Source organism: Ammospiza nelsoni, chromosome 10 (assembly GCF_027579445.1).
Source record: "Ammospiza nelsoni isolate bAmmNel1 chromosome 10, bAmmNel1.pri, whole genome shotgun sequence".
Classification (NCBI taxonomy): Eukaryota; Metazoa; Chordata; class Aves; order Passeriformes; family Passerellidae; genus Ammospiza; species Ammospiza nelsoni.
Genome location: NC_080642.1, coordinates 18,531,145 through 18,556,539, shown reverse-complemented (window position 1 = coordinate 18,556,539; position 25,395 = coordinate 18,531,145). Strand labels below are relative to the sequence as shown.

Genomic DNA, 25,395 nt, shown 5'->3' with positions numbered 1-25,395 from the left:
AAACTGCTGAGTATATAGAAAGATTCCAACTGAACAACTACCTCTTGGAGTCCCTTGGGCCATACTCTGGCCAAGCCCATAGCAAAATAAACATTGCCTAAGAAAAGGTCATGCTGGATATCCACTGTAAAGCACTTCCATTTCTGAATACTATACTCATGTTGACCTGCTACATCTGATATTCAGACAGGGAAATGTTTCTGAGCAAGAAAACCAAAGTTGGCTACAAATCTCACTTAGACTCCCTTTGATGGATCTGCCTCAGGGTCTCAGCTGCACACATCCCACTTACCATGGGGATATGCTATTGATGTTGCACACGTTTTGGAAGTGGCAGCAGCCATCATCATTCGAACAAAGTCCGATGCTTCTTTTACCGAATCTTCCTCATTGTCCATGGCACCAGCAGTCTTATATTCCAGTAATCTTTTCTTAATACTCTCATAAATGACAAAGTGAATAACAGTCTCAGATATGCCTGCGTAGGACGCAGACATTCCCCGGTAAAAGCCTCTAAAGCCATCCAAGCGATAAACTTTGCGGGCACACTCAAATGCGCTCATTCGCTTTTCTCCACGATTCCTACAAAGGAGAAAACAAGTCAGAGTGTCTGCAACAAGAGAGACTGGAAAATTAATTAAACAGCTTTGTAGTGACAACAAGACTTAGGAAATACTCAACACTGATGCTGAGGGGCTCCAAATCACAGTCTCAAAGGCTTTCAGCACTAAACACAGGGAAAGCATTACAGGGAATCCAAGCCAAACTTCACACACTGACTAAGGACAAAGTATCACAGTGAAACGCTGAGCAGCTTTAGGCCTCCCCAGCTCTCACACAATAAAGGACTAAACTGCTTGGAAACAGACTCCCAAATGGATTATCAATGTCAGCAACTCATGAGAAAAATGACCATTTCCTTTAGCACAATGGATTTGCCCTAATTGTTGCCTCAATAAAGAGCTCCACAGCATTCAGAGGCTAAGAGTTAAAAGAGCAGCCCTCAGCATTACAGCTCTCAGCAAACAACAGGCACAGCAGCCAGTGCAACACTGACAGCTGTTGTCTGATTGAACTAAGCCACTGCTGATGTCAAGGAAAATGCTCATTAGACACACCTATTTAAAGCAGTATTTGGCAAAACAAGTTTTATTCCCATTTTGAGCTGGCTCACTAATGGAGTTGTGCATACTGAAGTAGTTAGAATACTGTACACAACTATGCAAACACATGACAACACTGTAGAGATGTGCTTCACCACAGCTGCAAGTGCAGGTACATGGATTGTGCCAGCAGAGGTCTGAGTGAGCAAGTCACAGAATAAAAATAAATACCTGAGGATGTTTAAAGCACTTTTCTAAATATCTGCTATAATACTGTGTCCATATTTCAGGAATGTTTAGCTCAACAGTTAAAGAGAATGTATTACTGATTGAAAAGGTAAGCATATGGTTGGTGGAACGTGATTTTAATGGAACTGTTAACCTTATAATTCATTACAAATTTGCTGGTCAGTCCACTACAGTGCCTCAAGCATGTCTCAGAACAGATTAAAAAAAGAAGTGATAGTGTAACTTGTAGAGAGACCAGCATCACCTTAGCAAATCTGAAATGCTGAATGTTTAAGAATTCATTTTATTTTGGAGTGCAGAACAGATTCACCAGACTTAAGTACAATGTTGTCACAGCAGTGAGAGTTCCTCTTGTCACTTTACCTTGCATCAAGCTGTAATCGTGTCTTCACCAACCAAATGGGATTAGTTGTTGTGATCGCAGTAAAGCCTAAAAAATGTAAAAATAATATAATTAGATGTGATAATACCACAAGAACAGATGCATCTAAATTCCAAATGCACACAGTTAAGGTACAGTGGATGCAAAAACTCGGACTATACTGATTTTGCTGAAGTCCCCATTTAGTGAATCCATACAGCCAATAAACACTTAAATTGTTTTTAAATTTTACTTTAACATTGAATAAGTTTGATTCTTAGCACAAGATGCCCCATATAAAAAAAAGCCAAATTTAGTACAGTTCTCCGCCTATCTAATACCAACCCTGTTTTGACACCACAGAACAGCAATGCCAACTAGACACGTATCAGCCAATTGGGCAAAAAAGTCAATAAGAATGCATTGCAGAGAGAGCAATAGCAATTTGAGATGCTATAAAACATTGCCTCAATTTACTTTGTTACCTGAAATACAATCCGAGTTTAAAAGCATGCAGACTGAATAAATACTACTTTTGGTGCAGTTAAAAGGCATTTATTACTGCAAATTAGGAGACCTTTTAATACTGAACTATAAAGAGCAGTTATATTTGAGTGCTAATCTTTTATTTAGTGTTCAAAGCAGAGATTGTTGGCTGGCCTTGGGATACTTTTATAAGCATATGAGTGTTTAAATTGTTAAAAGTAAATACTATGACTTCTAACTATTCAGACAGACAGCAACTACTCAGGCTTGCATAAGGGCCAAGGATTAAAGCTTTGATTTTCAGTCCACTAAAGAAAACAGAAGAAAAAGAAAAAAGGAAACAAAAAAGAGAAAAGGAAAAAAGAAAAAAAAAAAAGAAGTAAGAATTACTCTTACTTCTGCACAACTGTGGAGAGAGAGAGAGAAAGCAGAGTGAAAGGCAGCTCTGAAAAAAAGTAAAATTAAAAAAAATCATCTCAAGCTGCAATACCAAACATGCACCATCAGTGAGGTGTCATGTCTGCAGGAGAGAATAGGAAAAGGGAAAAGCTGGAACATGGCCAGGCAAGAGATGATAAATTTAGACACTTGCTCTCTATGTGACACACATGGCTGGTTTCTAACTACAAAGACACACTGCCCTCCTGCACGGGGATGGACTGGGTGTGTGGGGAAGGACAGAGTTACCTTGCTCAGTGCATGGCTGGGGCACAGCACTTATCCAGCAACAGGCTATTGATAAGCTCTTCTATCAGATCACCAACAGCTCACAGAAACAGCTTTAGCAGAACTGGTTGCATACATGGTACTCCTGCTCAGTCACGATCTAGGTTTACATTGCACACAAAGGTCTGCAATACTCAGAAATGCCAGGGGATCTTAACTGTTCTAAGGTTTGATCTGTGCCCACCCTCAAAGCTTAAACAGGTCATTATGGTTTTCAATTCAGGTTCTTAAAAAAAATTAACAGATTTGGCAGCTACTAAGATTGAGCTGGTTTTCTACACCAGAAGAATGAAAACAGATTGGAGGGTTCTGTTCAATTTTCTAATTAAACAGATTTTTAAACTGGCTCAAACTACTTAACTAAGCAACTTCCTATGGTAGATAACAAAGATTTGGAATTGGCTTTTATTTCTGATTCACTACTCATTCTTCCTATAAAGAAGTACTGAGATATAACCTTCACATAATGGAGTGAAATCCTAACAATCCAAGAGTTCTTTATCTCTATTTAATGAAGGCAAATAATGATTTAAAAACTCAAAGCACTGGGGAACAACTCTGCCAAAACAAGGCATGAGATATTTTTAAAACACATGTGCAAAACAGGCTCTGTAGCTCAAGCAGCCATAACCTGTCTGACCTGACACTTCATGTCACACAAACTCCACTGATTCCAGTAGTGCTTGAGCCTGAGGCATCTACACTGAAAGGAAACTTCATTCTTGCATGGTTTTATTTCTTTACACTGGGACTAATAAAATTTTAATTTTGTTTGACTTCCAATCAGAATCTTTGTGGCATGAAGTGCACTAGGAAATGCACAGAACTGTAACAAAGGCTTTGAAATAAGGCGGGGGAAAAAAAAAAATCACTCACTTTCCCTACCAAGACATCTTCCATGAAAGGCTTTTGTAAAACCAAAATTAGTTCTTAAGTCTCTCCTGGTTCTTGATTACAAGTTTACAAAGGCAAAAATCCTTTTGCATTCCTATTAAAGGAAGAATTTTGTAACTCTTAGGCTGTAACATACGGTCTTTCTCCTTCATATTCAACTCAAAATAAGGCTGTCTGCAAATCCTGAATCTGGAGCAGGCAATGCATAGGTGCCATCAGTGGCTGAGTAGAGTATATTGGAAATTTCCAGTGAAAAGTGGTTGGCACAGGATGCAGCCCCTATTCTACTCAAAACTGGGGTCACTAAGCATTATTTAGATGCAGCACCTCCAACAGTAGGAGCAGACACTCAGCAACATGGCCAGTATTTTTTCCCATGGCTGTTACAGGCCTAAGCTGACAGTTCAAACCAAAGTTTTCAAATCAAAGGGCCTTCAATAATTCAGGTTTCAAGGTGAGATGACTACAGGTCAATTCTTACACCTAATGTAGCAAATGCAGTTAGTTGAAGAAGAACAAGGAATTGTGTGGTGCTGACACCAAGGAAAGCCCTCCAAAACATGAAACGTATGATTTAGGATCCTTGAGAAGATAAACTTTGATTTTTAAATACAGAAAATCTGTGGCAAAAATATTCTTTAAAACAAACTTTGAGGGCTTTCAACAACTACCATGAAGAGCAATCAATTGTTTCCTTTTTTCTTTTTAAAAGCTTTAATGATCTTTATAATACTTCACAATACCTATTGATGTGTTGCACCCTCAAGAAAGATCCTAGATTCATGACAAGTACAGATAAATCTGGCAATTCTACAAACTTCTGTAGTTTTATTTTATCCCAGCTTCAGACAGAATTATCTCCATCTACTTTTTCAGCTACTGACAGGTAAGATCCCAGGTATTCCTATTATGCATCATATTTCAAAAGGATAGGGTTGGTGCTTTTTAATCTATAAGCCAATGTAATTGATACAGACGCATGTGAACATGGAATGATGAATTAAAATTTAAAAGCAGTAAAATAAAAACAAACCAAAAGAATAAACAGAAAGAAACAGAAAGGATTATATACACATATTAAAAAAGAAAAAGAAAAGAGGTCTTTGAAATAAATGTGACAACACAGAATATCAGCTGCAGCATTTTAAAGGCAGCTCTGGAATACTGGGGGAAAAACCTCCCAAAATGCCTTGTTTAACCCAGTAGGGGCTTTGAGTTGACCAGAGCTAAGTGGAGTAGCAGCTCTCAGTGAAAGGTATTTCCTACCTTTCCCTGAACGGCACCAAAAAAAAAAAATAAAAAATCACTCTAAACAGAGCTAAGGAAAAGTGATGTCTTTGCACAATGCACATCATCTGAGTTCAAGCTAGAAGTGTGTTCCCCTTACGGTGTTTATTCAATAATATCACAAACCCAAGGTGTGGTTCTTACACTAGAGGCTGCAAGAGACGCTCAGTTCAGTACTCACGAGGTTTAAGTTAGTCCATATTGCTGCAGGAAGTGACCTGCGGAGGGGGAGCATGAGATGACACGATCTCACTCTTTTCACGGGAGAAATGTACAGTAAATGCCTAAAATAGACACAGGCTTTTCTGTATCATAACAACAAGCAGTGACCTCATCAGACACAAGTGTACAAATCGAATCCCAGCGGAAGGATTTGTCAGTTATTGGGAAATCTAACTGTTTGCAGGTAAAAGTTTAGGAAAAAAAGAAAGAAAAATAATCAAAACAGGCCACAGATATTAAAATAGATGTGTAAAATGCACTGAGTACTGAAATTTCTGCTCATTTGCAGCAATTTAATTTTATACCTCCAAATACTTACCTATAAAGAAAATTTAAAAGTGAAAACTCCTCCTTCCCCACTCCCTTGAAAATCCTATTCACTAAAGCTAGCCTCGTCTTAGGACAGAAAAGACGCCTTATGAAATCCAACTTTCTAAGATCAGTGAACTAAATATGCATTTTATTTGGCATGAATTAACTGTGTACATGGCGCTAGAAACTTACAAAGAAATGTATCTCTAAGTAATAAAGTAGTCCCAATTATTTTTAAGTAAATAAATAATAATTTTAAAAATCTGCATTTGGGTTGGTTTGCCAGTAAAACTCTAGGAAAAAAACCAGCAAAAGCGTACAAGGCAAAGTAGTTTTGCAGCAGATTTGCAACCATGTTGTCTGATTGAGGCTGCGAATCATTAAAAAAGCAAACAAGAAAGCCATACAGGAATCAAGTATCTCATTCAGTTCTCTACAGCTTTACTTCTCTGTGGTGAGGGAGGTTGAGTGCAATGAGAAGGCAGAGTTTAAGTGAATCTGAGAATTTAGCCTAACTTGGAAATGTCCAGAAATCGACTGTCTTTGCACAAGCAAACATTCTTGTACCAAGCTCAGATATTTTCCCTGCCCTACTTTGCAAAAAGAGAACCATGTTTATGCTCAGGAGTAAGCAAAAAGGATTGCTGAGTACTTCTTCATGTCAACACAGATATTTTAGGTATGAAGGGGATGTGCTCTATATACTGGAAAGCAGCACAGCAAGAAGACAGCATTCATTTCTGTTTGCATAAGGCATCAGTTACTAATAGGCAGATACTTTACTCTCCTTAGAATAAAATAAACTTAGTAGAAGAACCTTCAAACCATAAATATATATTTTGAGAATGAAGAATCAGGCCTAAAACCAACCAACAAAAAAAAATGCTTAAAATACTATACATCAGCTTTTCACTCCCAAAACCACCAAGTGCACAAAAGCATCCTTATTTAATAATGACATCAGTCTAGCCTGAGACGTGTGTTAGCACATTATACAAATAAACAGAATTTAAAGTTGGCTGAAGTTCACTATTTGCAGTACTTTAATAAAACAATGTTACAATTATGTTGTTTAAAAACATATTTTTGCATCATTACTGTATTTTGCAACCTACAGGAAAAGCTTTGTAAGTGCAAATCTCACATCATGCTGAATACATATTAGACTTTATGAAACAGGAAGGTCATATCCAAAAAAATACCAACCCACCAAAAAACCACCAACAAAACAACAACCCTCATTTAAGACTGAATTACTTAATTCCTTACTGAAACCAATGGCAGCTGAAAGAGAAAAACACCAACACTGATTATTTTTTTGCTAATTCTGAAGTATTTATCCACCTTGCCAATTCTGTAATCTTAGGTTCCAAATCAAATATTGCAATGATCCTACGTATTAACCTGTCAACCAAGTAAGAGCTCACATTTGATCTTGGCCTATTATTTTGCCATTTCTTTAAGGTGATTTGCATTATACAGCAATACAAACCTTGCAGGTAAAACTTAATAGCTGGTTTAAGTGCATTTTCTGAAATATATTAGAATTACAAAAACAAGGTTAGCACATTCCCAAGAAAGCACTGTTAATTTTAACTGCAGAGTCCTTGTCATACATCAGAATAACATCAGAAGAGAGAATTGAAATGTTTGTCAAAGAACCTGAGAATTTCTGTACTGTGCAGTGCCAAGACCTATGGTGTGAGCCTGCACTGAGCACTGCTCCACTGACTGTGGTTTAGAAATACAAGTGCAGAACCTGGGAAGTGTGAGGTTAACAGCTCCAAGAGCTGTTCAATGTTAGAACTTGTACACAGAAGTACAAAAAGGCAAACAGCAATGAAGGCTGAAATCCATTTCCCAGTTTACTGCAGCTGCATGTAAAAATGCACAACACCAACCTTCTGAAGGGAAGCAGCTACAGAGCTCCATGACAAACCACAGCCCGAGGCTGCAAACACCCAGGAAAAGGCACTACAGCACATCCCCACAAATGTGCTTTAGAGAATGAGGGCAGCAACTTCCAAAGATGAGGAACACTCAGAATCTTCATTTGTCTGCAGCATTGCATGAGATGCACAAGTTGCCTTCAATTGAGGACAGACCTGTTTGTACTCCCCACGCTTCCCCCTGCCCCCAAATTGAGGACATGTTTTATTCCCTTGACAAGGACCTGAAGACTCTTCATCTTTCTTGATGCAATTAACTGATTAGGCTGAACTCTTCATTAAATCCCTTCCATCCCATTCCCCATGCTGTTCACCAACAAACAAAACCATTCACTTCTAGATAAGACCAAGTACTGCCTTGTCTTTGTCTACTTGGGCAAAATAAAGGAGCTCTTCTTATACCCTAAAGATTAAAAACTGTCACATCTCACGTGCCAGAGATGAACATTAGTGTCTTTTAGGTATAAAGCTAATGTCACTTAGATTTTATACACTATGTATCTCTATATAGCAGATTATTAGCAAGCATAGAAATAGAAAATAAATCCTATTCCTTATTCTGTTATCACACCTTTATCAGTCCATAGCAGATTGCCAGTACTCAGACTGGCTGTAAAATTTGACAGGACTTAGGTACTTCAACAATTGTCAGGATTCATCTGTAAAGTGCCCATGGCCTATAAAAAACCTCAATATTTGTTTTTGTGCAGGAAAGGCACAGGCAACAACAGATAAAGTGTTGCCAACCCATGTTTTGATTTTATCAGCACTAGTCCATGACCATAACTCAGCTCAGTTGCCTTTAACTCCCCCTTGTTAATGACCACAAAGCACAGAATATTCAAATCAAGCAACAAATATTTGTAGCTGCTAAAATACACCAAAGTCACACTGCAGATATAAAATAGAAATTATTTCTATAGAGATGAAAATACATAAGAACTATGAAAAATCTGCTCTTCTCTGACTTTTTAGTGGCAGAGCAAACTTCCCATAGACTGGTAAATGAGCAAAGGAGGAGGGATTGTTACATATAATTTACACAAATAACTGCAGGCACATTTCTGAAAGACAAAAATAATTAAAATATACAAAGCTGTAGCAGAGTGGGTAAAAAAAAACTGATTAGGAAGAATTAAACCAGGAGTCAGTGCAAAAACACTGTTTATAGCTTACAGAGCAACAAGTTACTGTTTTGAAAGGTTACATTTTTCATTTCACAAATTTACATCTGAAAAAGCAGGCATGGATGTTTTCTAGAGAAGACTGCTCACACACACTGCTATTTATCACTTAGTGCAGTTTCATGCATACATTTTCCAGAGAGACTGTTTAATGCCAGGCCAAGGCAGATAACCACTAAAAAGGCATCATTCAATTACTGAGCACGTTCTGTTTTGTTGGGGTTTTTTTTCCATATTTATTGTCACCTCTCATTTGCAGATATGAGTGTAGGATGAAGCTACAAAGTTATAGATCCTTACCTGCCACACCAGCTGACATCATGTGTACCTGGGTAGAATCTGGATTGAAAATATTGTTCAACTTTTCCTTGCAATTTGAGTAAGCAGCAAAATATATTGCTCTAAAATTAGAACAAAATCCAAGTTAGATTATGTTTTACATTTCAAAATTCTCAACAAGCAGCATCATTGACTTCACTGGGCTAAAACTCCCTTCCCCAGTAAAGAACTACTCAAGGATTAATTCTTGCAAAGTAGTGGGACTATTATAGGAATGGAAATAAAGACTAAACATGACACTTGACTTTTTTCCACACAACAGCTCCAATTACCAATTACTGAGGGCAGGACAGATAGTCTGAAATATGACAATGATTTTTGTGACACTAGGAAATTCAGCCAGAGAAGAAAAACACAGAAATAGATTTAGTATTCTTCAACATAAATAATAGAACAAGCTTTCTCTAATGGACCTGAAGTCATTTCAGTAGCAGGACAATTTGAAGAGAACTATCAAGTATGCAGCTTCTTAAAAGAAACAAACAACATTCCTATTACTATAGCATTTAACATTTAAATGCTGATAACTTGATGTTATAAATATTTATACTTTAAATGCTAGAACAGCTCTGAAGCTGTGATTCACATTTTGTTTCCAGACTTCTGTATTTATAATAGACACTGATTTTTGTCTCTCAACACACCATGAAAAATGTTATAAACTTGTGCTACACAAGTCTGTGAGCTGGTATCCAAACAAAGCTAGGCAAAGTCAGCAACCCAATTCAATATATTACAAAAAATGGTTGCTTTCACTCATTAGATCTAAAAAACTTATTTTAAGCACATATAAACCTCACACTTCGGGTTGTAATTCAGTTGTTTTAAATCTACAGTCACCTCTCTGCAAGAGAAAAAAAACCAATGTGCCATTTTCCCAAGCAGAACATTAACCTCATTAGCTGTGTGAACATGTTTTTCTTTATTACAAAGAAGATAAAATGCTTGCTCTATGGGTGTAATTTCTAAAATGGAACCTGAACTCAGTTAAGTACACTGGATGTGTTATGAAATATGCTTCTCTACAGCTTATTTAAACAAAGAGCTGATGTTAAATCCACTTAGCTAATGCTTAATTGAAATGAAGTACTGGTTGCAGACAGAATCAGCCAGAGGGAAATGAAGATGTGCTTATAAATAAGGTTTACACACTACATCAAGCAGACATTTTAGCAAGCTAAGTATTTCACCTAGGGAAAGAAACAAAGGGAAACAGAAGATTTAACATATAGTTAATTGAAAAGAAATATATATTTTTTTTTCCAACTGAGGATGTTCTTCATGGAGGATAGTCACTTATGCAATGGATCCAATTCCTGGATAAAAATTGCTATTAAAGTATCAATAAAGATATCAATATTGAATATTTGGTAGAACAGACTGATCTATTGTACAAAAGCACAGGCTCTCCAGACTACCAAGTGCTGATATCCCATAGGTGTCAAGAACAAAAATGCTAATGGGTTTACTTCAGCTTTTCCAAAAGGCAGTGCTAAGTTCGTGATCAGAAAGCACCTCTGATATTCCTAAATCCTAAAAAAACCTGCTAAAATAAAGATAACCTAATTATTTCATTAAATTTTTTTCTTATTTATGCAAATGATCTAATGAACATGACCTCATCAGAACTAAAGTTCAGCTTAGTAGTATTTTTCAGAAATATCCAAATACTTCAAACCAGTAAAGTTAAGATAATCTCCAACTGAGTGTGCAGAATATAGGAATGTTTACTCTTCAAACAAAACAAATAAATAAAAGCAGGGCACTAAGTCAAGGAAAGAATAGAACCTCTGTGGAATATAATCCCTCTTCTCTTAAACAGAGAAGAAAAAAAAAGAGCCAGGAAACAACTTCCAGTATCCTCATCCAGGCCTAAAGAATATATTAATTCTACACAGCTTTGTTTTATACTCTTTCCATGTATCCTCCCATTTTTGGACTGAACTTCAGCTGACAGCTCTATGTAAGGATAAATTCAAACTCTGGCAAAATGTTCTCTCTCTGCCTGCCAGCAGCAGCTGAGGAACTGGAGTATTTGTGCTGATGCAGAGCAACAGACAACACCACCACCGGTGCCAACTAGATCAGATTTACATCCTGCACTGCCCCAGTACCCTTTGGGGCCCAGACACTGCTGGATCTGCTTTCCCTGGGACAGCTGCAAAGTCTCTCCTCCTACCTCACCCTTTTTATATCAGAACAGGCTTGCTCCTGCAAGGGAGCACCAGGCTGTGCTTCACCAGAACTCAGGAAGAAGACCCTGTTTTGTGTTTTGAGGCTTCAATCACATAATTGCTTTCTGAAGATGATGGATTAACTGAAAGTCAAGTCTACCTTTGTATTTTCCAAGATCCAAACTTGTAGCTTACATGTGAAATTCCTTAGATTTTTTTCTTTTTAACTGGACAAAACTCTGCATAAGGGATAGCACACAACATTAAATACTATTCAATAGCACATAGGATAGGAAATGCTGAGACAGCTGGAGCTCTGGAGTACTTAAATGGCTCAATTCCTCAGGCAAAAAGTTACCCCAGAAACCAAAGGTTACTTGCTGCTAATTAAGTATTTACAACTGCAGATGCAAGACTTACTTCAAATACACATTAAAGCCTTTAATGTATTTCATTTATTGTGCATGTTTGTATTTACCTGGAAGGAGCAACGCCAACTAAATTAGGACCCAGCCCTCTGAACAGAGAACGAGGACCTTCATTTTGCAAGATCATCCTAGAAAACAAGAAGACAATACTGTAACACTCAGAGCAAAATTAAGGAATGCACTAACCACCAGAACTACATCATGTGAAAAACTTTCATAATTACTGGCAATAATACAGAGAAGACCACAAAGAAAATTAGTCATTTCCTAGAATCAGCATCAAAAATTCCATTATTGCTCAAAATACCATGAAAACCATAAACCAAATGCAGAAATAAGACTTGAGATCTCGATACAGATTTAACTTATATATAGGAACACATACACGCACAGAGTTGTCTGTTAGGAAGTTAAAGAAAGTGTCCTTGAATCAGGGAGAAAACACTAAGCATGGAAACATTGCCATTCATGCAAGTTTTAGATTGTTCAGGAGCAAAACCACTTAATTCTGCACTACATTGCTTTCACCACCCTTCAGCTCCCAAGGTTTATGAACTTGGAGTGGGAAGACAACCTTGCACATTTGTGGAATTTACAGGAAAGCATGGTAAAAGCAAGTTGGGACTGCAAATAAGGCATTATCAGTCCTTTAGTTTTGCGATATGGATCCCACATGGTTGGGGATTTTAGGAAGAGCTGAAGACCTATGCAGCAAGGTACCCTGGCACAGCAAGAGACTATGCATGAATATTCAGTTCTAGTGAAATCAGTCTGCCCCACAATCTAGATGCTCATTACATTGGCATTTTAAAAAGTATAGTAGGACATGGGAGGAGAAACAAGGACTACCTGCATCCCATTACTGGGAATTGCTCTAGCAATTACGTTAGAACCAAATTTGAAGTTAAGAATTAACTACATCCCCAGATGCTACAAAACAGAATCCTGTGCTTACTGATTTAGAAACAATGGTAAAGGTACACAAATAGTTTTGTATATTTCTTCTTCAAAGAGCCATGCAGGTAAATGACAAGTCAATTACTCAATAAAGCCTTGTGTAAATGGCCATTTTGTTTGGAATTTACTATCAGAACAAACAAGTGAAAGCAATCTATAGCACTAAAAGAGATTCCAAGCCTATTCTGACTTCCTGATTTCAATGGTGCTGATTCACCATTGCTCTGCTGCTAAGTCAAATTAAAAGTTTACCTTTGCTTCCACTAAGCAAAAATAAACCAGTGGCCCTGCAGTTACCACTGCTTTTCAGGAATACTGACATTTCATGTGTCCAGCAACATCCCAGCTTTTGGTCCATAACAATCAGCTGTGAGTTCACTATGTGGGCAGCATCACTCCACAGCAGTAATTGGAATACTGAACACATTCAAAGACACCTCGGAAATACAAATGATTTGGACCTGTCTGTCATGATGAAAGCATTTTAATGCCTTGAAATGCTGAACCCAATTAACAGGACCTGTATCCACTTAAACCACTACTACCACATCATGTGTTACACAGGTATATATGCACATATAGCTAGACATGTATTCAATGCAACAGGAATCTCAGTGTCTTTGAAACTTAGGAATGAAGTGTACCAGGTCTGTTTGCTTCTTTTAGATCTACAGTCCCACAATTTGACAGGGCAGCAAAGAGCTAGAGAGAGGTTGCAACAGACAGGATGATAATGGAGGTAGTTACTGATGTTGTTTTGCATTCAGACACCAGCTGGAGGAGTGCCAGAGGCTGCACTGAAAATAAGACACAAACTTCTTGCATTAAAGAGCAGATCCCAGGGCCTGCACTTGTTTATTGAGAGCAGTTAAGGGCAAATCCATGGTTGGAAGAGCAGGTAAGTGCTCCATACAGCCTCAGCTGACTGTCTTATGTCACATGGAGAGCCTGCACTGGGAGGCTCATGAGATTTCCATTAGCAAGACCTCACGTTTAAATTGTGCAACATGAATTATGAGAAAATGTAATATGACATGCAATACAGACATAAGAGAACAAAAGAATTTGCTTTTGTTGCCAGAGAGTAGAGTCACCTGTTTTTCTGAGTTTGTTTCCTGACAGAGATGCCTTTCAAGTCACCTCCACTGATGCTTAAGATGCAGAAGTGATCCTACAGCAGTCAGTTCACTGAAATTCTGACATAATTTGCCTGAATCACTCTGCTTTTAGACTGAGTAATGTGAGCCTTGAGCACTGCACCAAATTTGCTATGACACAATCAAAGTCTGACAGCTATGAGTCAAAAAATATCCAATGACAGTAAGGGCCTGACAGGGACAAAGGAATCCAGTTTTATTTCCCCACTAAACAGCCCTAACATTAACCAAGAGTAATTATGTCCTGCATGTATGTGTTTTTATTATCATAGTCCATTGCCATGTCATTTGGGATTTTTTCATGTTTACTATATTTAAAGAACTTGAAACCCAGGCTTTGCATCTCAGCCCTTTGAAAATGGCCTGAAAGAAAACACAGCTAAGCAAAGAAGAAAAGCAGCAGAAGAGATATATTCTTGTATTACAGATGAACAGCACATGTGAGAGGGCAATCTTCAAAGACAAACTAACAAAACAAACAAGTCAATAAATTTCATCATGGGCTACCTCTACCTCAGTCTGAATTTGCTTCCTGGGAATACCAAGTTATTTTCAGTTTCATTTAAGGCATAGCAGGCTTCTAGCAGAGAAGCATTACAAAAATACACCTATTCAGCCTGCTATTCATTGATATGCATTTCTAAATGGAAAATAAATTCATAACCAAGCATTCAGAAAGAAGCTGAAGCACTCTACTTCCACCAAGAGAAGCCACTCAGTCAAGCAGATCTCCTTGCTGGTCACAATCCAAGCCTTTCCTTCCCACATACCTGTTCCCAACATGCTCACCCATCAGAGCCTGAAAAAAGAGCCATGAAAAGGCTCTGAACCCAAGCTTTCATGATAAGAATGGTCTTCCATTCAAGGAGCTATATGGGTACAACCCCCATTTAAGCAAATCCTATGCTCTAACCAGATTAAGTTTAAACCCTACACTTCAACTGCCAGAAGGAGCTCCCCACAAACTACTTCTTACTAATTAATTAAGAATAGAAGTTGTCAAGACTCAACCAACTTTCTAACGCAAGAAGCAGCAGCAGGTCCCTCCTGTAGGAAATGTCCTCTCATCCCCACATGCTGAGGGTACCCCCACCCTGAACTGACCAGTCAGAGTCCCCCAGGGAAAAGTGAAGCCTCCCTGTGGGCCATACAAGCAGTTTAACTGCAGGATTACAACTTCCCTGCTGGCTCCTGAACTACACACAAGCACAACAAACAAGGAAAGGCAGCCCCCATTCAGTCAGGCACTACACAAAAACCACAGATCACTGCAAGAGCCAGCCTCAGCTATTTCTTACTAGCTCTAAAAGAATGCTACAAGTCACACATCCAACAGAAGATATTCAAAGGCAAAAACAGTGTGGGGGTGGTGAAAGCTGAAAGAGACTAAGAAACTGAGTTAATTTTAATTGCTTCCATATTCAGTAACTTCTATGATTAGGACACAAAACAGTTTAAAAAAAATCTTATACTAATGCTTTTTCAGGATGAAAATAGAAATCTGGCACCCACAAAATTAGTGAATTTTGGGGATGCAGTTTGGAGCTGTGAGTTGTACAGGGTACACGTGCTGTGGCTACTTCAACATCCAAACTCATTAAAAAAAATTGGAAACACAGTTAAAAGGCAAAAAAATGGAAAATCATCTCCTGGTAGCATAATGACAGATATAAAAGTCTGAATCTTTTACACAGATTTTGATCTCCTCCCTCCCCAAAATGAAGCCAAACCCTTGTGCCAGGTACACTCACTTCAGACAGTGGAGAGGTCCAGGAGAAACTCTGGCTACTCGGTTGACAGTAGCACCATTCAGAGTGTTGAGATGAACTTCAGAGATGTACAGAGTCACAGAGGAGGACTGCAGGCGTGTTTTTACAACTTCCAGTGGACATGTCAGAATTGCACCAACAGTACCTCCACATCTGCAAAGAGAAACAGGATCATGTTTTCAAGAGAAAAAGAAACTGAAGGATACATTCACATAGAATTGACATTACAGTCAACACAGTCCCACTGCAAAAACTGAAGAACCAATGGGAACATGTGTGACAATGCCAGTTATGTGCCCTTGAAGGCAAGCAAACTGCTAAGTCAGTCTGCAAACCCCACAACTTGAAGTGAAAATTTAAACAGACAAAATGTAGCGAAGGTGCATAGTACACACTGTTCAAATCAGTTCTGGAAAGAAGCTCAGTAGCTTCAATGTTTAACTTCTTATGATAAATTTTACCTTTTTCTTTAATGTTTAATGTGCACCTGACCACAAAAAAGGTGCCAAAAATCCTTAAGGGCAGAAAAGATTTATGCAATATGCACATAGGACTATGCGTAAAAAAACTAAATTGGTGTTGCAATTTAGTAACATCTTCAAAAGCCTGACTGTATTTCGGTCATTGCATCACAAAAGCAGCGATTGTCCACGTGCTTCCCAAGCTCTGCCCACTTCAGCAAGGCTGACCAGGTACTGCAGAGTAGAAACTGCAAAGCCAGAAGCGCTCAGGTGGCTGAGCAGGTGAAGACTTGCTGAGTTTGCTTCAGTCTGTCTCTCATTCCTGAGAGCAAACCAAAGCAAGCCATGCACAACTCGTGCTGACAGCAGTTCCTGCCCTTGTGCTCAACCACAGTGCAGCCAGAGCACTCTGCCCTGCCCAGCTCTGCTCACAGCCTTCCTGGCCTTCAGAACTCAGTTACTAATGTCTGCAGTCCTAGCTCTGCAACTACAGAGGGAAAACAGCAAATCCACAAATTCTGAGTTCCAAGACAGTCTCTTGAACCCTTTCAGAGATCAGTATTCTAAACATTGCTAAACATCCTTTTTAAAACTATGGCCAAGACACTACCTATCTTCTTTAAAAAACAAATAAACAATCCAAGCCAAAGAAGCAAACCTAGATTTCAGTTCAAGTATTAATGCTAACTACAGCTCAGTCTGAAATCCAGTAACACATAAATACAATTTGTACTAAAGTCAAAGGGCCCATATTTGCTTCCCCTAATAAATATATATAATAATATATACATAACAGGAAGTGGTTGATTCTGACAAGACAGTTATCAGCTATTTTTTTTCTAAGGCAAGAAGCTCAAACACCTCCAAACCCTTTAATAAGCTGAAAGCCTGTTCAAGTACTTTTAGCTTTTTTTCCAAAATGAAAAGGAGAGATCAGTCCAAATTAGGAGTAACAGCTAAGACTCAAGATCCTATAAATTTTCATAGGAGGGTAGTCTGATGACTCCTCTACCACAGAGAATACAAAAAATACAGCACTGCATCCTACAAACCTAATCTGTCTGCATGAAGTGAACTGAGAGTAGAGCTGCCAAGTAGAAGTTGGATGGTCACTTAACACTGCATTTAAACCCAGTGACCTAGAGGTATCCTATTACTAAGCCTAAAGGCATCCTGCCTGTTCCTAGCTCCAACATTAGACTGAAGTCTTTTCTCTTTCAAGGTTTAACTGAGGTAAGATATTCTTTGCCAGTCTGGAAAGAAGTGTTATCACAGGAAGATGAAAGAGTCTTTCAGTGGGTGCTGCACACATGCAGTTCCAGCCTGACACAGACACTAGAGCAGCCTGCTCTGAATGAGCAATTCACTTGCTTCTAGCAGTAACCTACAAATAGACTTATTTTAAAATTAAGAGTTGCAGAAAGAGAGTAGATATGCTAATATTTATTTAATTAATATGCTAATATTTATTTTATTAATATAGGGATGGAAATAGTAAGAGCTGGTAATGTGAAGGTTCAAAACAAGAACAGCAAATGAGAAGCACACGTAGGTCAGCTCCCAAAACAATTCGACCTGAAGCTACTGAAGCTCTAAAGCTCTGAGACAGACAAGGTTGTCTGTGTTTCCTGCAGTTCAAGCCAGACCCCACTCCATGGTAACATGCCTCTGCAGGCAATGAGGGAAGTTGGCTTCAGAGTTTACTTCCTTTCCTGCAACCCCCCATTTCTGTTCTCCTCGAGCTTACTCTCTTGAAAACTTTTCTGCATTTATTTTGGACAGGTTACACAAGAACGTGTTTTCAAGCGACAGTAATCACAAGAGAAAGCACAAGGTATGATTTCTATTAATGAGATAAATGCTATGGAAGTAGGGAAGAAATGAGGACAAAAAAACTTGAGCTGCTTTCTTGAACAGGGCTGAGTCTGGAGCCCTTACCCCTCTCACTCCCCTCCCTCAGAGCAGAAACATTTTCTGAAGTTGAAGTTTAACACTGAGCTGGAGCTCATGCCCTGCGTGCTCCCCTGCAGCACACCCCCATCACAAGGGATGTCTGAGCGCAGCACTGCCACCAGACACCCAGGGGATGGTCAGACACCTTCCCTCAGCAGGGGATTCCTGGGCAGGGGCTGATCCACAGCTGCTCTGTGCTTGCTGCTCTGGCTGCAGCAGGCACTGGGCACTGAGAGCCAGCACATACAGCAGCAGGCAGCACCATGCTCACAGGCATCCTACAGAAGCAGCAGATTCACCTGCCTGCCTTGAAGAGCCTTTTCCTGCACCACATTCTGCCATTCAAGTAATTTCAATTAATCAGCACCCCTGGCAGTTTCTTGCTGTTGTGTTTCTTTGGTTATGCTTTTCTTCAACAATTTAAGATGTCTTCACTGAACACAAGAATATTTTCAGCGTTTTCCACTAACTATTGATAGTTTGAATTAAAATTCTTCTCTGTCCCTGATCTTCAAGATCTCAAATTTCTTCTTACAGCTGAAGAAAGCTAAGAAGTTTTACAGTGCTGTGTGGTTCTGTAATGTGAGTCTTGGCAAAATCCCCAAATTCTACTTCTGTCAAAGTACCACATCACTTTCCCAGCCCTCAAAAAGCCCCATATAACAGAGACAACATCTGAAAGGGAAGGAGTGAAAGAAATGTTTTGATATGTTGAGGAACCAGAACTTGCTCAATGGTCACAAGATCCACTAAGTCTGAATTACAAAGGCACAATCCAGTAACTACCCTGACTTGTCTATTCCACTTGACCTTTAAGATAAACACCTCAAGGCTCGACAAAAATCTGTTTATGCAAAACTGTCAATAAACAGAGCTTGTGGGTAAACAAAGAAGAGAAACAATTAAAAATATGCGCTCTGTACAAATAAGCAACTTTTAAGAAGCCTAGCAGCTGTTCTGTTACAGCATCAAGGACAGTGGATTTTACTTAGAAATGTATTTCCAGCCCTGCTTATTTAACACACTCCTGGGAATACCCCCAGAGACAGCTGCATTTCTGTGCTCAGTCCTGGCAGGTCACTGACAGCCAGCCACCAGCTCCAGCCTACAACAAGTGCTCTATAAATGGCAAGCAGATTGCTGCCACCTTTCCTGCGCCCCTCCTCCCTGGCTCAAATTAAGGGGAATACTTTTAGTTTGTTGTTTAAAACAAATTAGAAACAGGAACAGTTCAGAAAAAAAATTTTTTAGCAGTTTGAAAAATATGAGATTTCTTCTGAAGAATGCAGGTGGGATTTTGTAAAAAACACTTCAGAAATTTCTATTACCTAAAACCACTCTGGGCTTGAGTTTCTCCAGTCATGCATGCACCAGGCCCCAACAAATGTGACTTGTAGGAACATTTACTAATGTGTAACTTTTTCTCCAGGATTAAATGAATTTCACCTGCTGGAGTAAGTAGGTGAACAAACACACTCCTGCTGACACAGTATAAATGGGAAGGGAAGAATGGCAAGACTGAGACACTCCTATGTCTGAATGCTTACTGCAGTTTCCAGGGAATGCTATTCAGAAAACCACTTGCTCATTTTACCTATCCTAAATGTGATATTTGCCTCTAATCAATGTTTACTACAAGCCTTCTTCAGCTTTACCACTTGAGTATAAAAAAATCTTGCAAAGCTGACTTTCAGCAAAAATACCTTGATCATAAAAGGGTATGAGAATCCACCTGCAGGCCCCAAGTAAACTGAAGAGCAGAAAAGTAGAGATCACTAGGTAACTCCACAAAAATAAATACATTGGTTAAAAAAGGGAGACTAAAATCCCACTATTAATATAGTCAATCTAGAGAATTAAAATTTCAACTTGAGCCTTCTTGTACAAGCTAAGAGATGTCACATTCAGTGGAACAAGCTACATGGACATCACAAGATAAATTTATCATCTGCAGGATCACAACAAACCTAAAAGAAAACAATAAAACCAAGAAGCATTGTCTACTTGACATCTCTTGAACAGAAGAATCTAGGAAGATGGTCATGTCCTAAACTATGGAGAACATTTCTCCTCCAGAAAGCACATACTGAAAAGAAAAAAAAAGCCCAACAAAAGAAACCCCAACCACCCACAACACATTTAATTTGATCCCAACTGGTGAGTTAGAAGACCATCATCTCACTGGTTTAACAGAAACAAAACTGGAACTATTGGGCTTTAAATTCTCCTAACTGTTCAACAGGTACAGCTCTGACAACCATTTTCCTCAGACACCTCTGCATTATTTGTGTGACAATCCAAGGAAAAAATACACACATGCTTCACAAACCTAAACCTGTTTGGCACTCAGATCCCAGCTTCTCCTTCCAGACAAGGCTACACAAGAAAGTTTTCTCTTATTATTGCAAGGTTAAGGTATCAGCTGAGCAGTCCCTGCCCTTGTCCAGAGCAGCTCAGTGTCTTCTACTGGTACCTGTCAGCCCTGCAAGTACCAACAGAGACAGCTCCAGCATGGATGAGGGTCTCAAATTCAGCCATGGACTGACTAAAAGTGCCATAAAGCAGATTGATATCCCCAATGCCAGTGTAGCCCAACTTCCAACTAACACTGTCAGTGCACATTTTTTAAAATCCTTGAGATAATGATGCATTTTATGAAAACCAAAGCCATGGCTGTCTAGTGCTAGTTTCAGATTCACCTTTCACAGCAGGTTTGTAACCACAGCCTCAAAGACTTAAAGATAAACCTTGACCCTGTTATCGTGGGTCTACATTAAATCATGTATTTTACCAGCTACTTATCTTTTCTGTACTAAATGAAAGTTCCATGCAAACACTGGCTGTCAAATGAAACAGCATGTAAACTGAGCTCAAAATTCTGTCAAAAAAAAAGTATCCAAGCCACTTAGAAGCAGAACAGAACTTTTCTCTCTTCATCAGTTACTGCAAATTCAGGTTCCAAGTCTATCAGCAGTTTCATGCACGTCTTACAACCTGAGTAACTTGCACATCAACAAAGCTGCAGCTTTGGATATTACATTTATATTATCAGCCTTCAGAGAGTATAGAAGGACTTCAGCAAGTACAGCTTTCAGAAACAGCATTCATTAATCCTGAATTTCCAGGGTTTTCCTGGTGTAACACTGTTCAACTGGAGTTACTAGCAGCCACAAACCCTTAATCACTCTACTCACTGATTTTGTTTCTTTGCTGAAACTTAGAAAGTGTAAGTTAAGCTCACAGCCATAAACCACAAATACTAATCAAACTTGTGGTGTGTAATGAACGGCATAAAAATAAAATCCCCTGATGTGCTGCCACATAGAAACTTACAAGTGAAAACAGGAAAAACACCACCAGGGGATCAAGCATCACTGGGTTCCATTATCCAGAACAAACATCAACATGAACATTGTAGCCTTTATTAAGAGACTGGGTAAATCAATATTTACAGTAACATTTGTATTAAGTAAAAACAGCTCAAAGCATCTAAAAAGAAATGTGAGAAAAATACCAGTGGCACAGTTTCTCAAGTACTGACAGCAATTTTCAGGCAATTTAGTAACCCCATGGAGCAAACCCCAAGCTTTAAACAAACACTGTCTTATTTCACACAAAAGTGTATCTGAATATAAATATAACCTCAAGTTTGGACAGAAAAGCACTAACCTCCTTCTCACTTGCTCTGAAATACATCCAGAGTTATGCCACAAATGTGTTTTAGGGCAGAGAGGAGCTGAGCGCTTGGCAACTCAGTTATGGCTCGAGGGGCTGTTTCCTGAAATGCTGTAAAAGAGCCCCCATCATCACAATACCTGCTACACATTATTAACAAGCTTCTGAAATGAGGAAACCCCAAGGGTCTCTTACCTTTCCTACACACATTTCAGCAGTGTCTGATCTTGCTGAGAACTCAGACACTTGTGTTAAATACATTTTCTGTAACTTAACCATTTTAGCCTCTGTAGGGATTTGCTAAGAACCTCTGTCAGACAGAGTATGATTACAGCTACAGACCAATTTGAGACTGTTCTATAATCAAGATAAATAAAGAAGCTCCTCCCTATATTTCCTCACACACTAAATTAGAAAACAGCCAAATTTCTGCAAGGAACACCAAGAGTGAAGAACGGAAGCAAAGCTGAGACTATCCAAGTGTGAAATCAGAAAAGCAGCTGTCCACCTCCTAACCCAAACACCTCCTTTTGCTGAGGAAACAACACTCACACAAGTTCACTGCTCTGATGGAAGTTTGTATGATACACCATCACTGTCATAACCTTCTGGAAATGAAGAATAAATCATGAAAACTTGAACACTATTCTTGTAGCCAGCACCTGAATTTTCACTGTATGCTTGCAAGGCAGTACATCCAAAACATATTAATCTTTTCTATATAGCAAAACATGAAGGTCTTCTACTACTTTTTAAAATGAGTCTAACAAGTAAAAAAAGCAGCTATACTTACTAGTTGAACTAAAAATGTTCATCTACATCCCACATTTCAATCACATGACTTTTTGATTTAAGAATGAAGAATGTTGAATAAATAGTACCTGAGTTTATACTACCAACATAATGCCTACAGTGATAACAGCTGCTGCTTGACTAAGTGGGAGAAAAAGAGAAGATACACAAAAAAACCCCACACACAAAAAACTCCATACAGCCCAGGCAGCTACAGAGAAATCCCAGCATAGCCCCACTTATGCTACTAAACCAGCAGTGTCATCTGTCAAAGTTTCATTACAGAAAGCAGGAACTGAAAAATGAACTTGAACATCTGGGGATGGAAGAAAAAAAGGCACCAGCAGATAGAGATAATCATGTTGCTTCCATAGAGGCTCTGGTGCAACTTGAAGGCAAACAAAGCTACAAAGCTTCCTTCCTCTAAGTCTCACTGAAGATTAAAGATCACTCAGGTGATCTGCAGGGCACCAAGCTTGCAAAGTCATGAGATGACCCCAAAAAACTCTTCCACTGCCAAATGTGACCAAATACACAGTGTTAGCTTGGCTGAACTAAGGTTACAGGGCACATGTGGCTCACACTCAGCATTTAACCCCTGACCCAGCTGGCCAGCACCTAGCCATCGACCAGACTGCTCTGCAATAAATAGGAATGAGCAAGCTGAGCTGAGCAATCCTCATCCGCTCTCAAGTTTCAGGTTTACAAACCTGTTTCTGACATAATGCACAATTCTGCTCAGTAATCTCCCCTGTGCAGAGCTGTCAAACTGAAGGGCCACAATCAGGCACCACTCACAGAATCCTTATGGCTGGCAGGGACCTCTGCAGATCATATTGTCTGATGTCCCTGCCAAGGCAGGGTCACCTGGAGCAGGTAACACAGGATCGTGTCCAGGTGGGTTTGCAATGTCTCCAGAGAGGGAAACCCCACAACTTCCCTCGGTAGCCTGTTCCACTGCCCTGCCACCCTCAATATAAAGAAGTTCTTCTTCATGTTGAGGTGAAACTTCCTGTGTTTTAGTTTATGGCCTCTGCTCATTGCCTTGTTGCTGGCACCACTGAAAAAAGTCTGGAACCATTCTCGTGGCACCCCTTTGAGATATTCATATGCATTAATGAGATCCCCTCTCAGACTGGACCAGAATACAGGCCCAGCTCCCCCAGTCTGCTCTCACAAAGCAGATGCTCCAGACACCTCATCATATTTGTAGCCCTCTACTGGATTCTCTGCAGCAGCTCCTGCTATTGCTTTTCTGAATGCTTACAAGGATTGCTTCTGCAAAGTCTGCAGAAAACAGTACACACTAATACATCCTGGGCCTCCCGCTGCATAACCACTCTCCTCTTAAACAGGGTGCAAGAAATCAACAGGATGAAAAAGCCCCCACACAGGCCCTGGATCAGGTGTACAATACTTCAAAGTGTGCCAGAAGCAGAGAAAGTACTGACATGTGTCCAAGTCACTCGGACTTGCCCAGAACCACTGTTCCTCCACCTCAGTCCAGAAGCAGCAAGCTCATTTTTGTCTGTGAGGAGCACAAAGGGAAATCCCAGCTTCAAGCTCTCTCATGGGATGCAAGGTGTGTCCTCTATCACTTCTGTACAGTCATGCTCACTACTTAAATACAGTACTACAACCAAGGACCCCCTACTTTCCCTTTTAGGCTGGGTGCCCTTCCCACCCTGCCCCTGGAAGGACCACAGGCTTCACAAATACAACAAACGCATTTCAAAACCTAAAAACATAAATTTTGAAACCTCTTTAATAGCTGTGAAGATACAAAAGTTACCTCAAACCTAACCAAGGCTACATCCTTATTTCTGAGTACATTTCCCCCTCCCATTTCCTCTGCCTTTGTGGCCGGAGGGCTGGAGGTGCCACAGCCCCACAGGGAAGGGCAGCGGACACGGGAGCGTTAGAACGCGCGGCACGGACACAGCGGCTCCATGCAGAGCGTGCCCAGCGGGCAGTGCCAGCCCGCGAGGCCGCCACGCCGGTCCCGGGGCTGCTCCCTACAGCGGGGAGCCCCCGCACGGCGGGCCCTGCGTGCTGCTCCACCAAAACGCCAGATGAGGGCCAAACCCGGGAATGCGATCAGAGAGAGGGGCTGGTTTTACGGGAAGCCTCCACCCCGCCTCCCCAAGGGCCCGCGTTCCACCCGTGGCACAACGCAACACCCGGGGCCGGGCCCGGCCGCGCGCAGCGGGCCCGGAAAGGCCTCAGAGCACGGGACGGGAAGACGAGCGCGGCCCGCTCCCTCCTCCCCGCGGCCCCTCGGGCACGGAGGAGCGGGGCAGCCCCGCAGCCCTACCCAGATGTCCCCAGGCAGCCGTTCCAGGCCGCCGCCGCCGCCCCCAGGCCAGGCCAGCCAGCGGCGGGCACGGGAGCGGGGCCAGACCCGAAGCGCAGGGAGGAGAACGGGAAAGCGCAGGAGCGGCTCCCGGGGCTTCACCTACCCGCCGGCAAAGAGATGCACCAGGGTGTCTCTTTGGCTCATCCTCGTCGCCTGCGCCCGGGCGGGAGGAACGCGGCGCCGGGCGCTTCCGCCCCACACTTACGGCGCCGCTGCTGGCGGGGCTCAGCATAAATACGGGCGGGCGGGCCGGCTCCGCCTCCCGCTGCCGGCGCGGCTCCGCAGGCTCACGGGCCGTCAGGGAAGCGGGGCCGGGCCGGTCCCGCCCCTCGCCGCGGTCGCTGCAGCACCGAGAGTGCGTGGCTATGAATATGCATACGTGAATATGCATGAACCCCCCAAACAGAGGCTGCTAGTGGCTGCGACAGCGCGACATCAGCGCAGGCACCGGGCCCGCCGCGTGAATATGCAACGACCGTGCTCGCCCCCGATTAAACAGAGGCCGCCGTTGGCTGCGGCGCCTGACGTCACGCGCGCGGTGCCTTATAAGGGTGGGAGTGG

At 40.7% G+C, this 25,395-nt stretch overlaps 1 protein-coding gene across 1 annotated transcript in view; it reads right to left on the bottom strand.

Annotated features, from left to right (window-relative positions):
* The window catches only part of SLC25A36 (solute carrier family 25 member 36), a 29,720-nt gene extending 4,678 nt beyond the window's left edge, over positions 1 to 25,042 (bottom strand). The window contains exons 1-6 of the mRNA XM_059479116.1: positions 24,938 to 25,042; positions 15,580 to 15,750; positions 11,765 to 11,842; positions 9,074 to 9,174; positions 1,716 to 1,782; positions 293 to 582 (exon numbers count right to left, since the gene is read on the bottom strand). Of these exons, the coding sequence (XP_059335099.1) occupies positions 293 to 582; positions 1,716 to 1,782; positions 9,074 to 9,174; positions 11,765 to 11,842; positions 15,580 to 15,750; positions 24,938 to 24,978 (748 nt within the window). The 5' untranslated portion in view covers positions 24,979 to 25,042. The remainder of the gene's footprint in view (positions 1 to 292; positions 583 to 1,715; positions 1,783 to 9,073; positions 9,175 to 11,764; positions 11,843 to 15,579; positions 15,751 to 24,937) is intronic.
* Between the last annotated feature and the right edge of the window lie 353 nt (positions 25,043 to 25,395).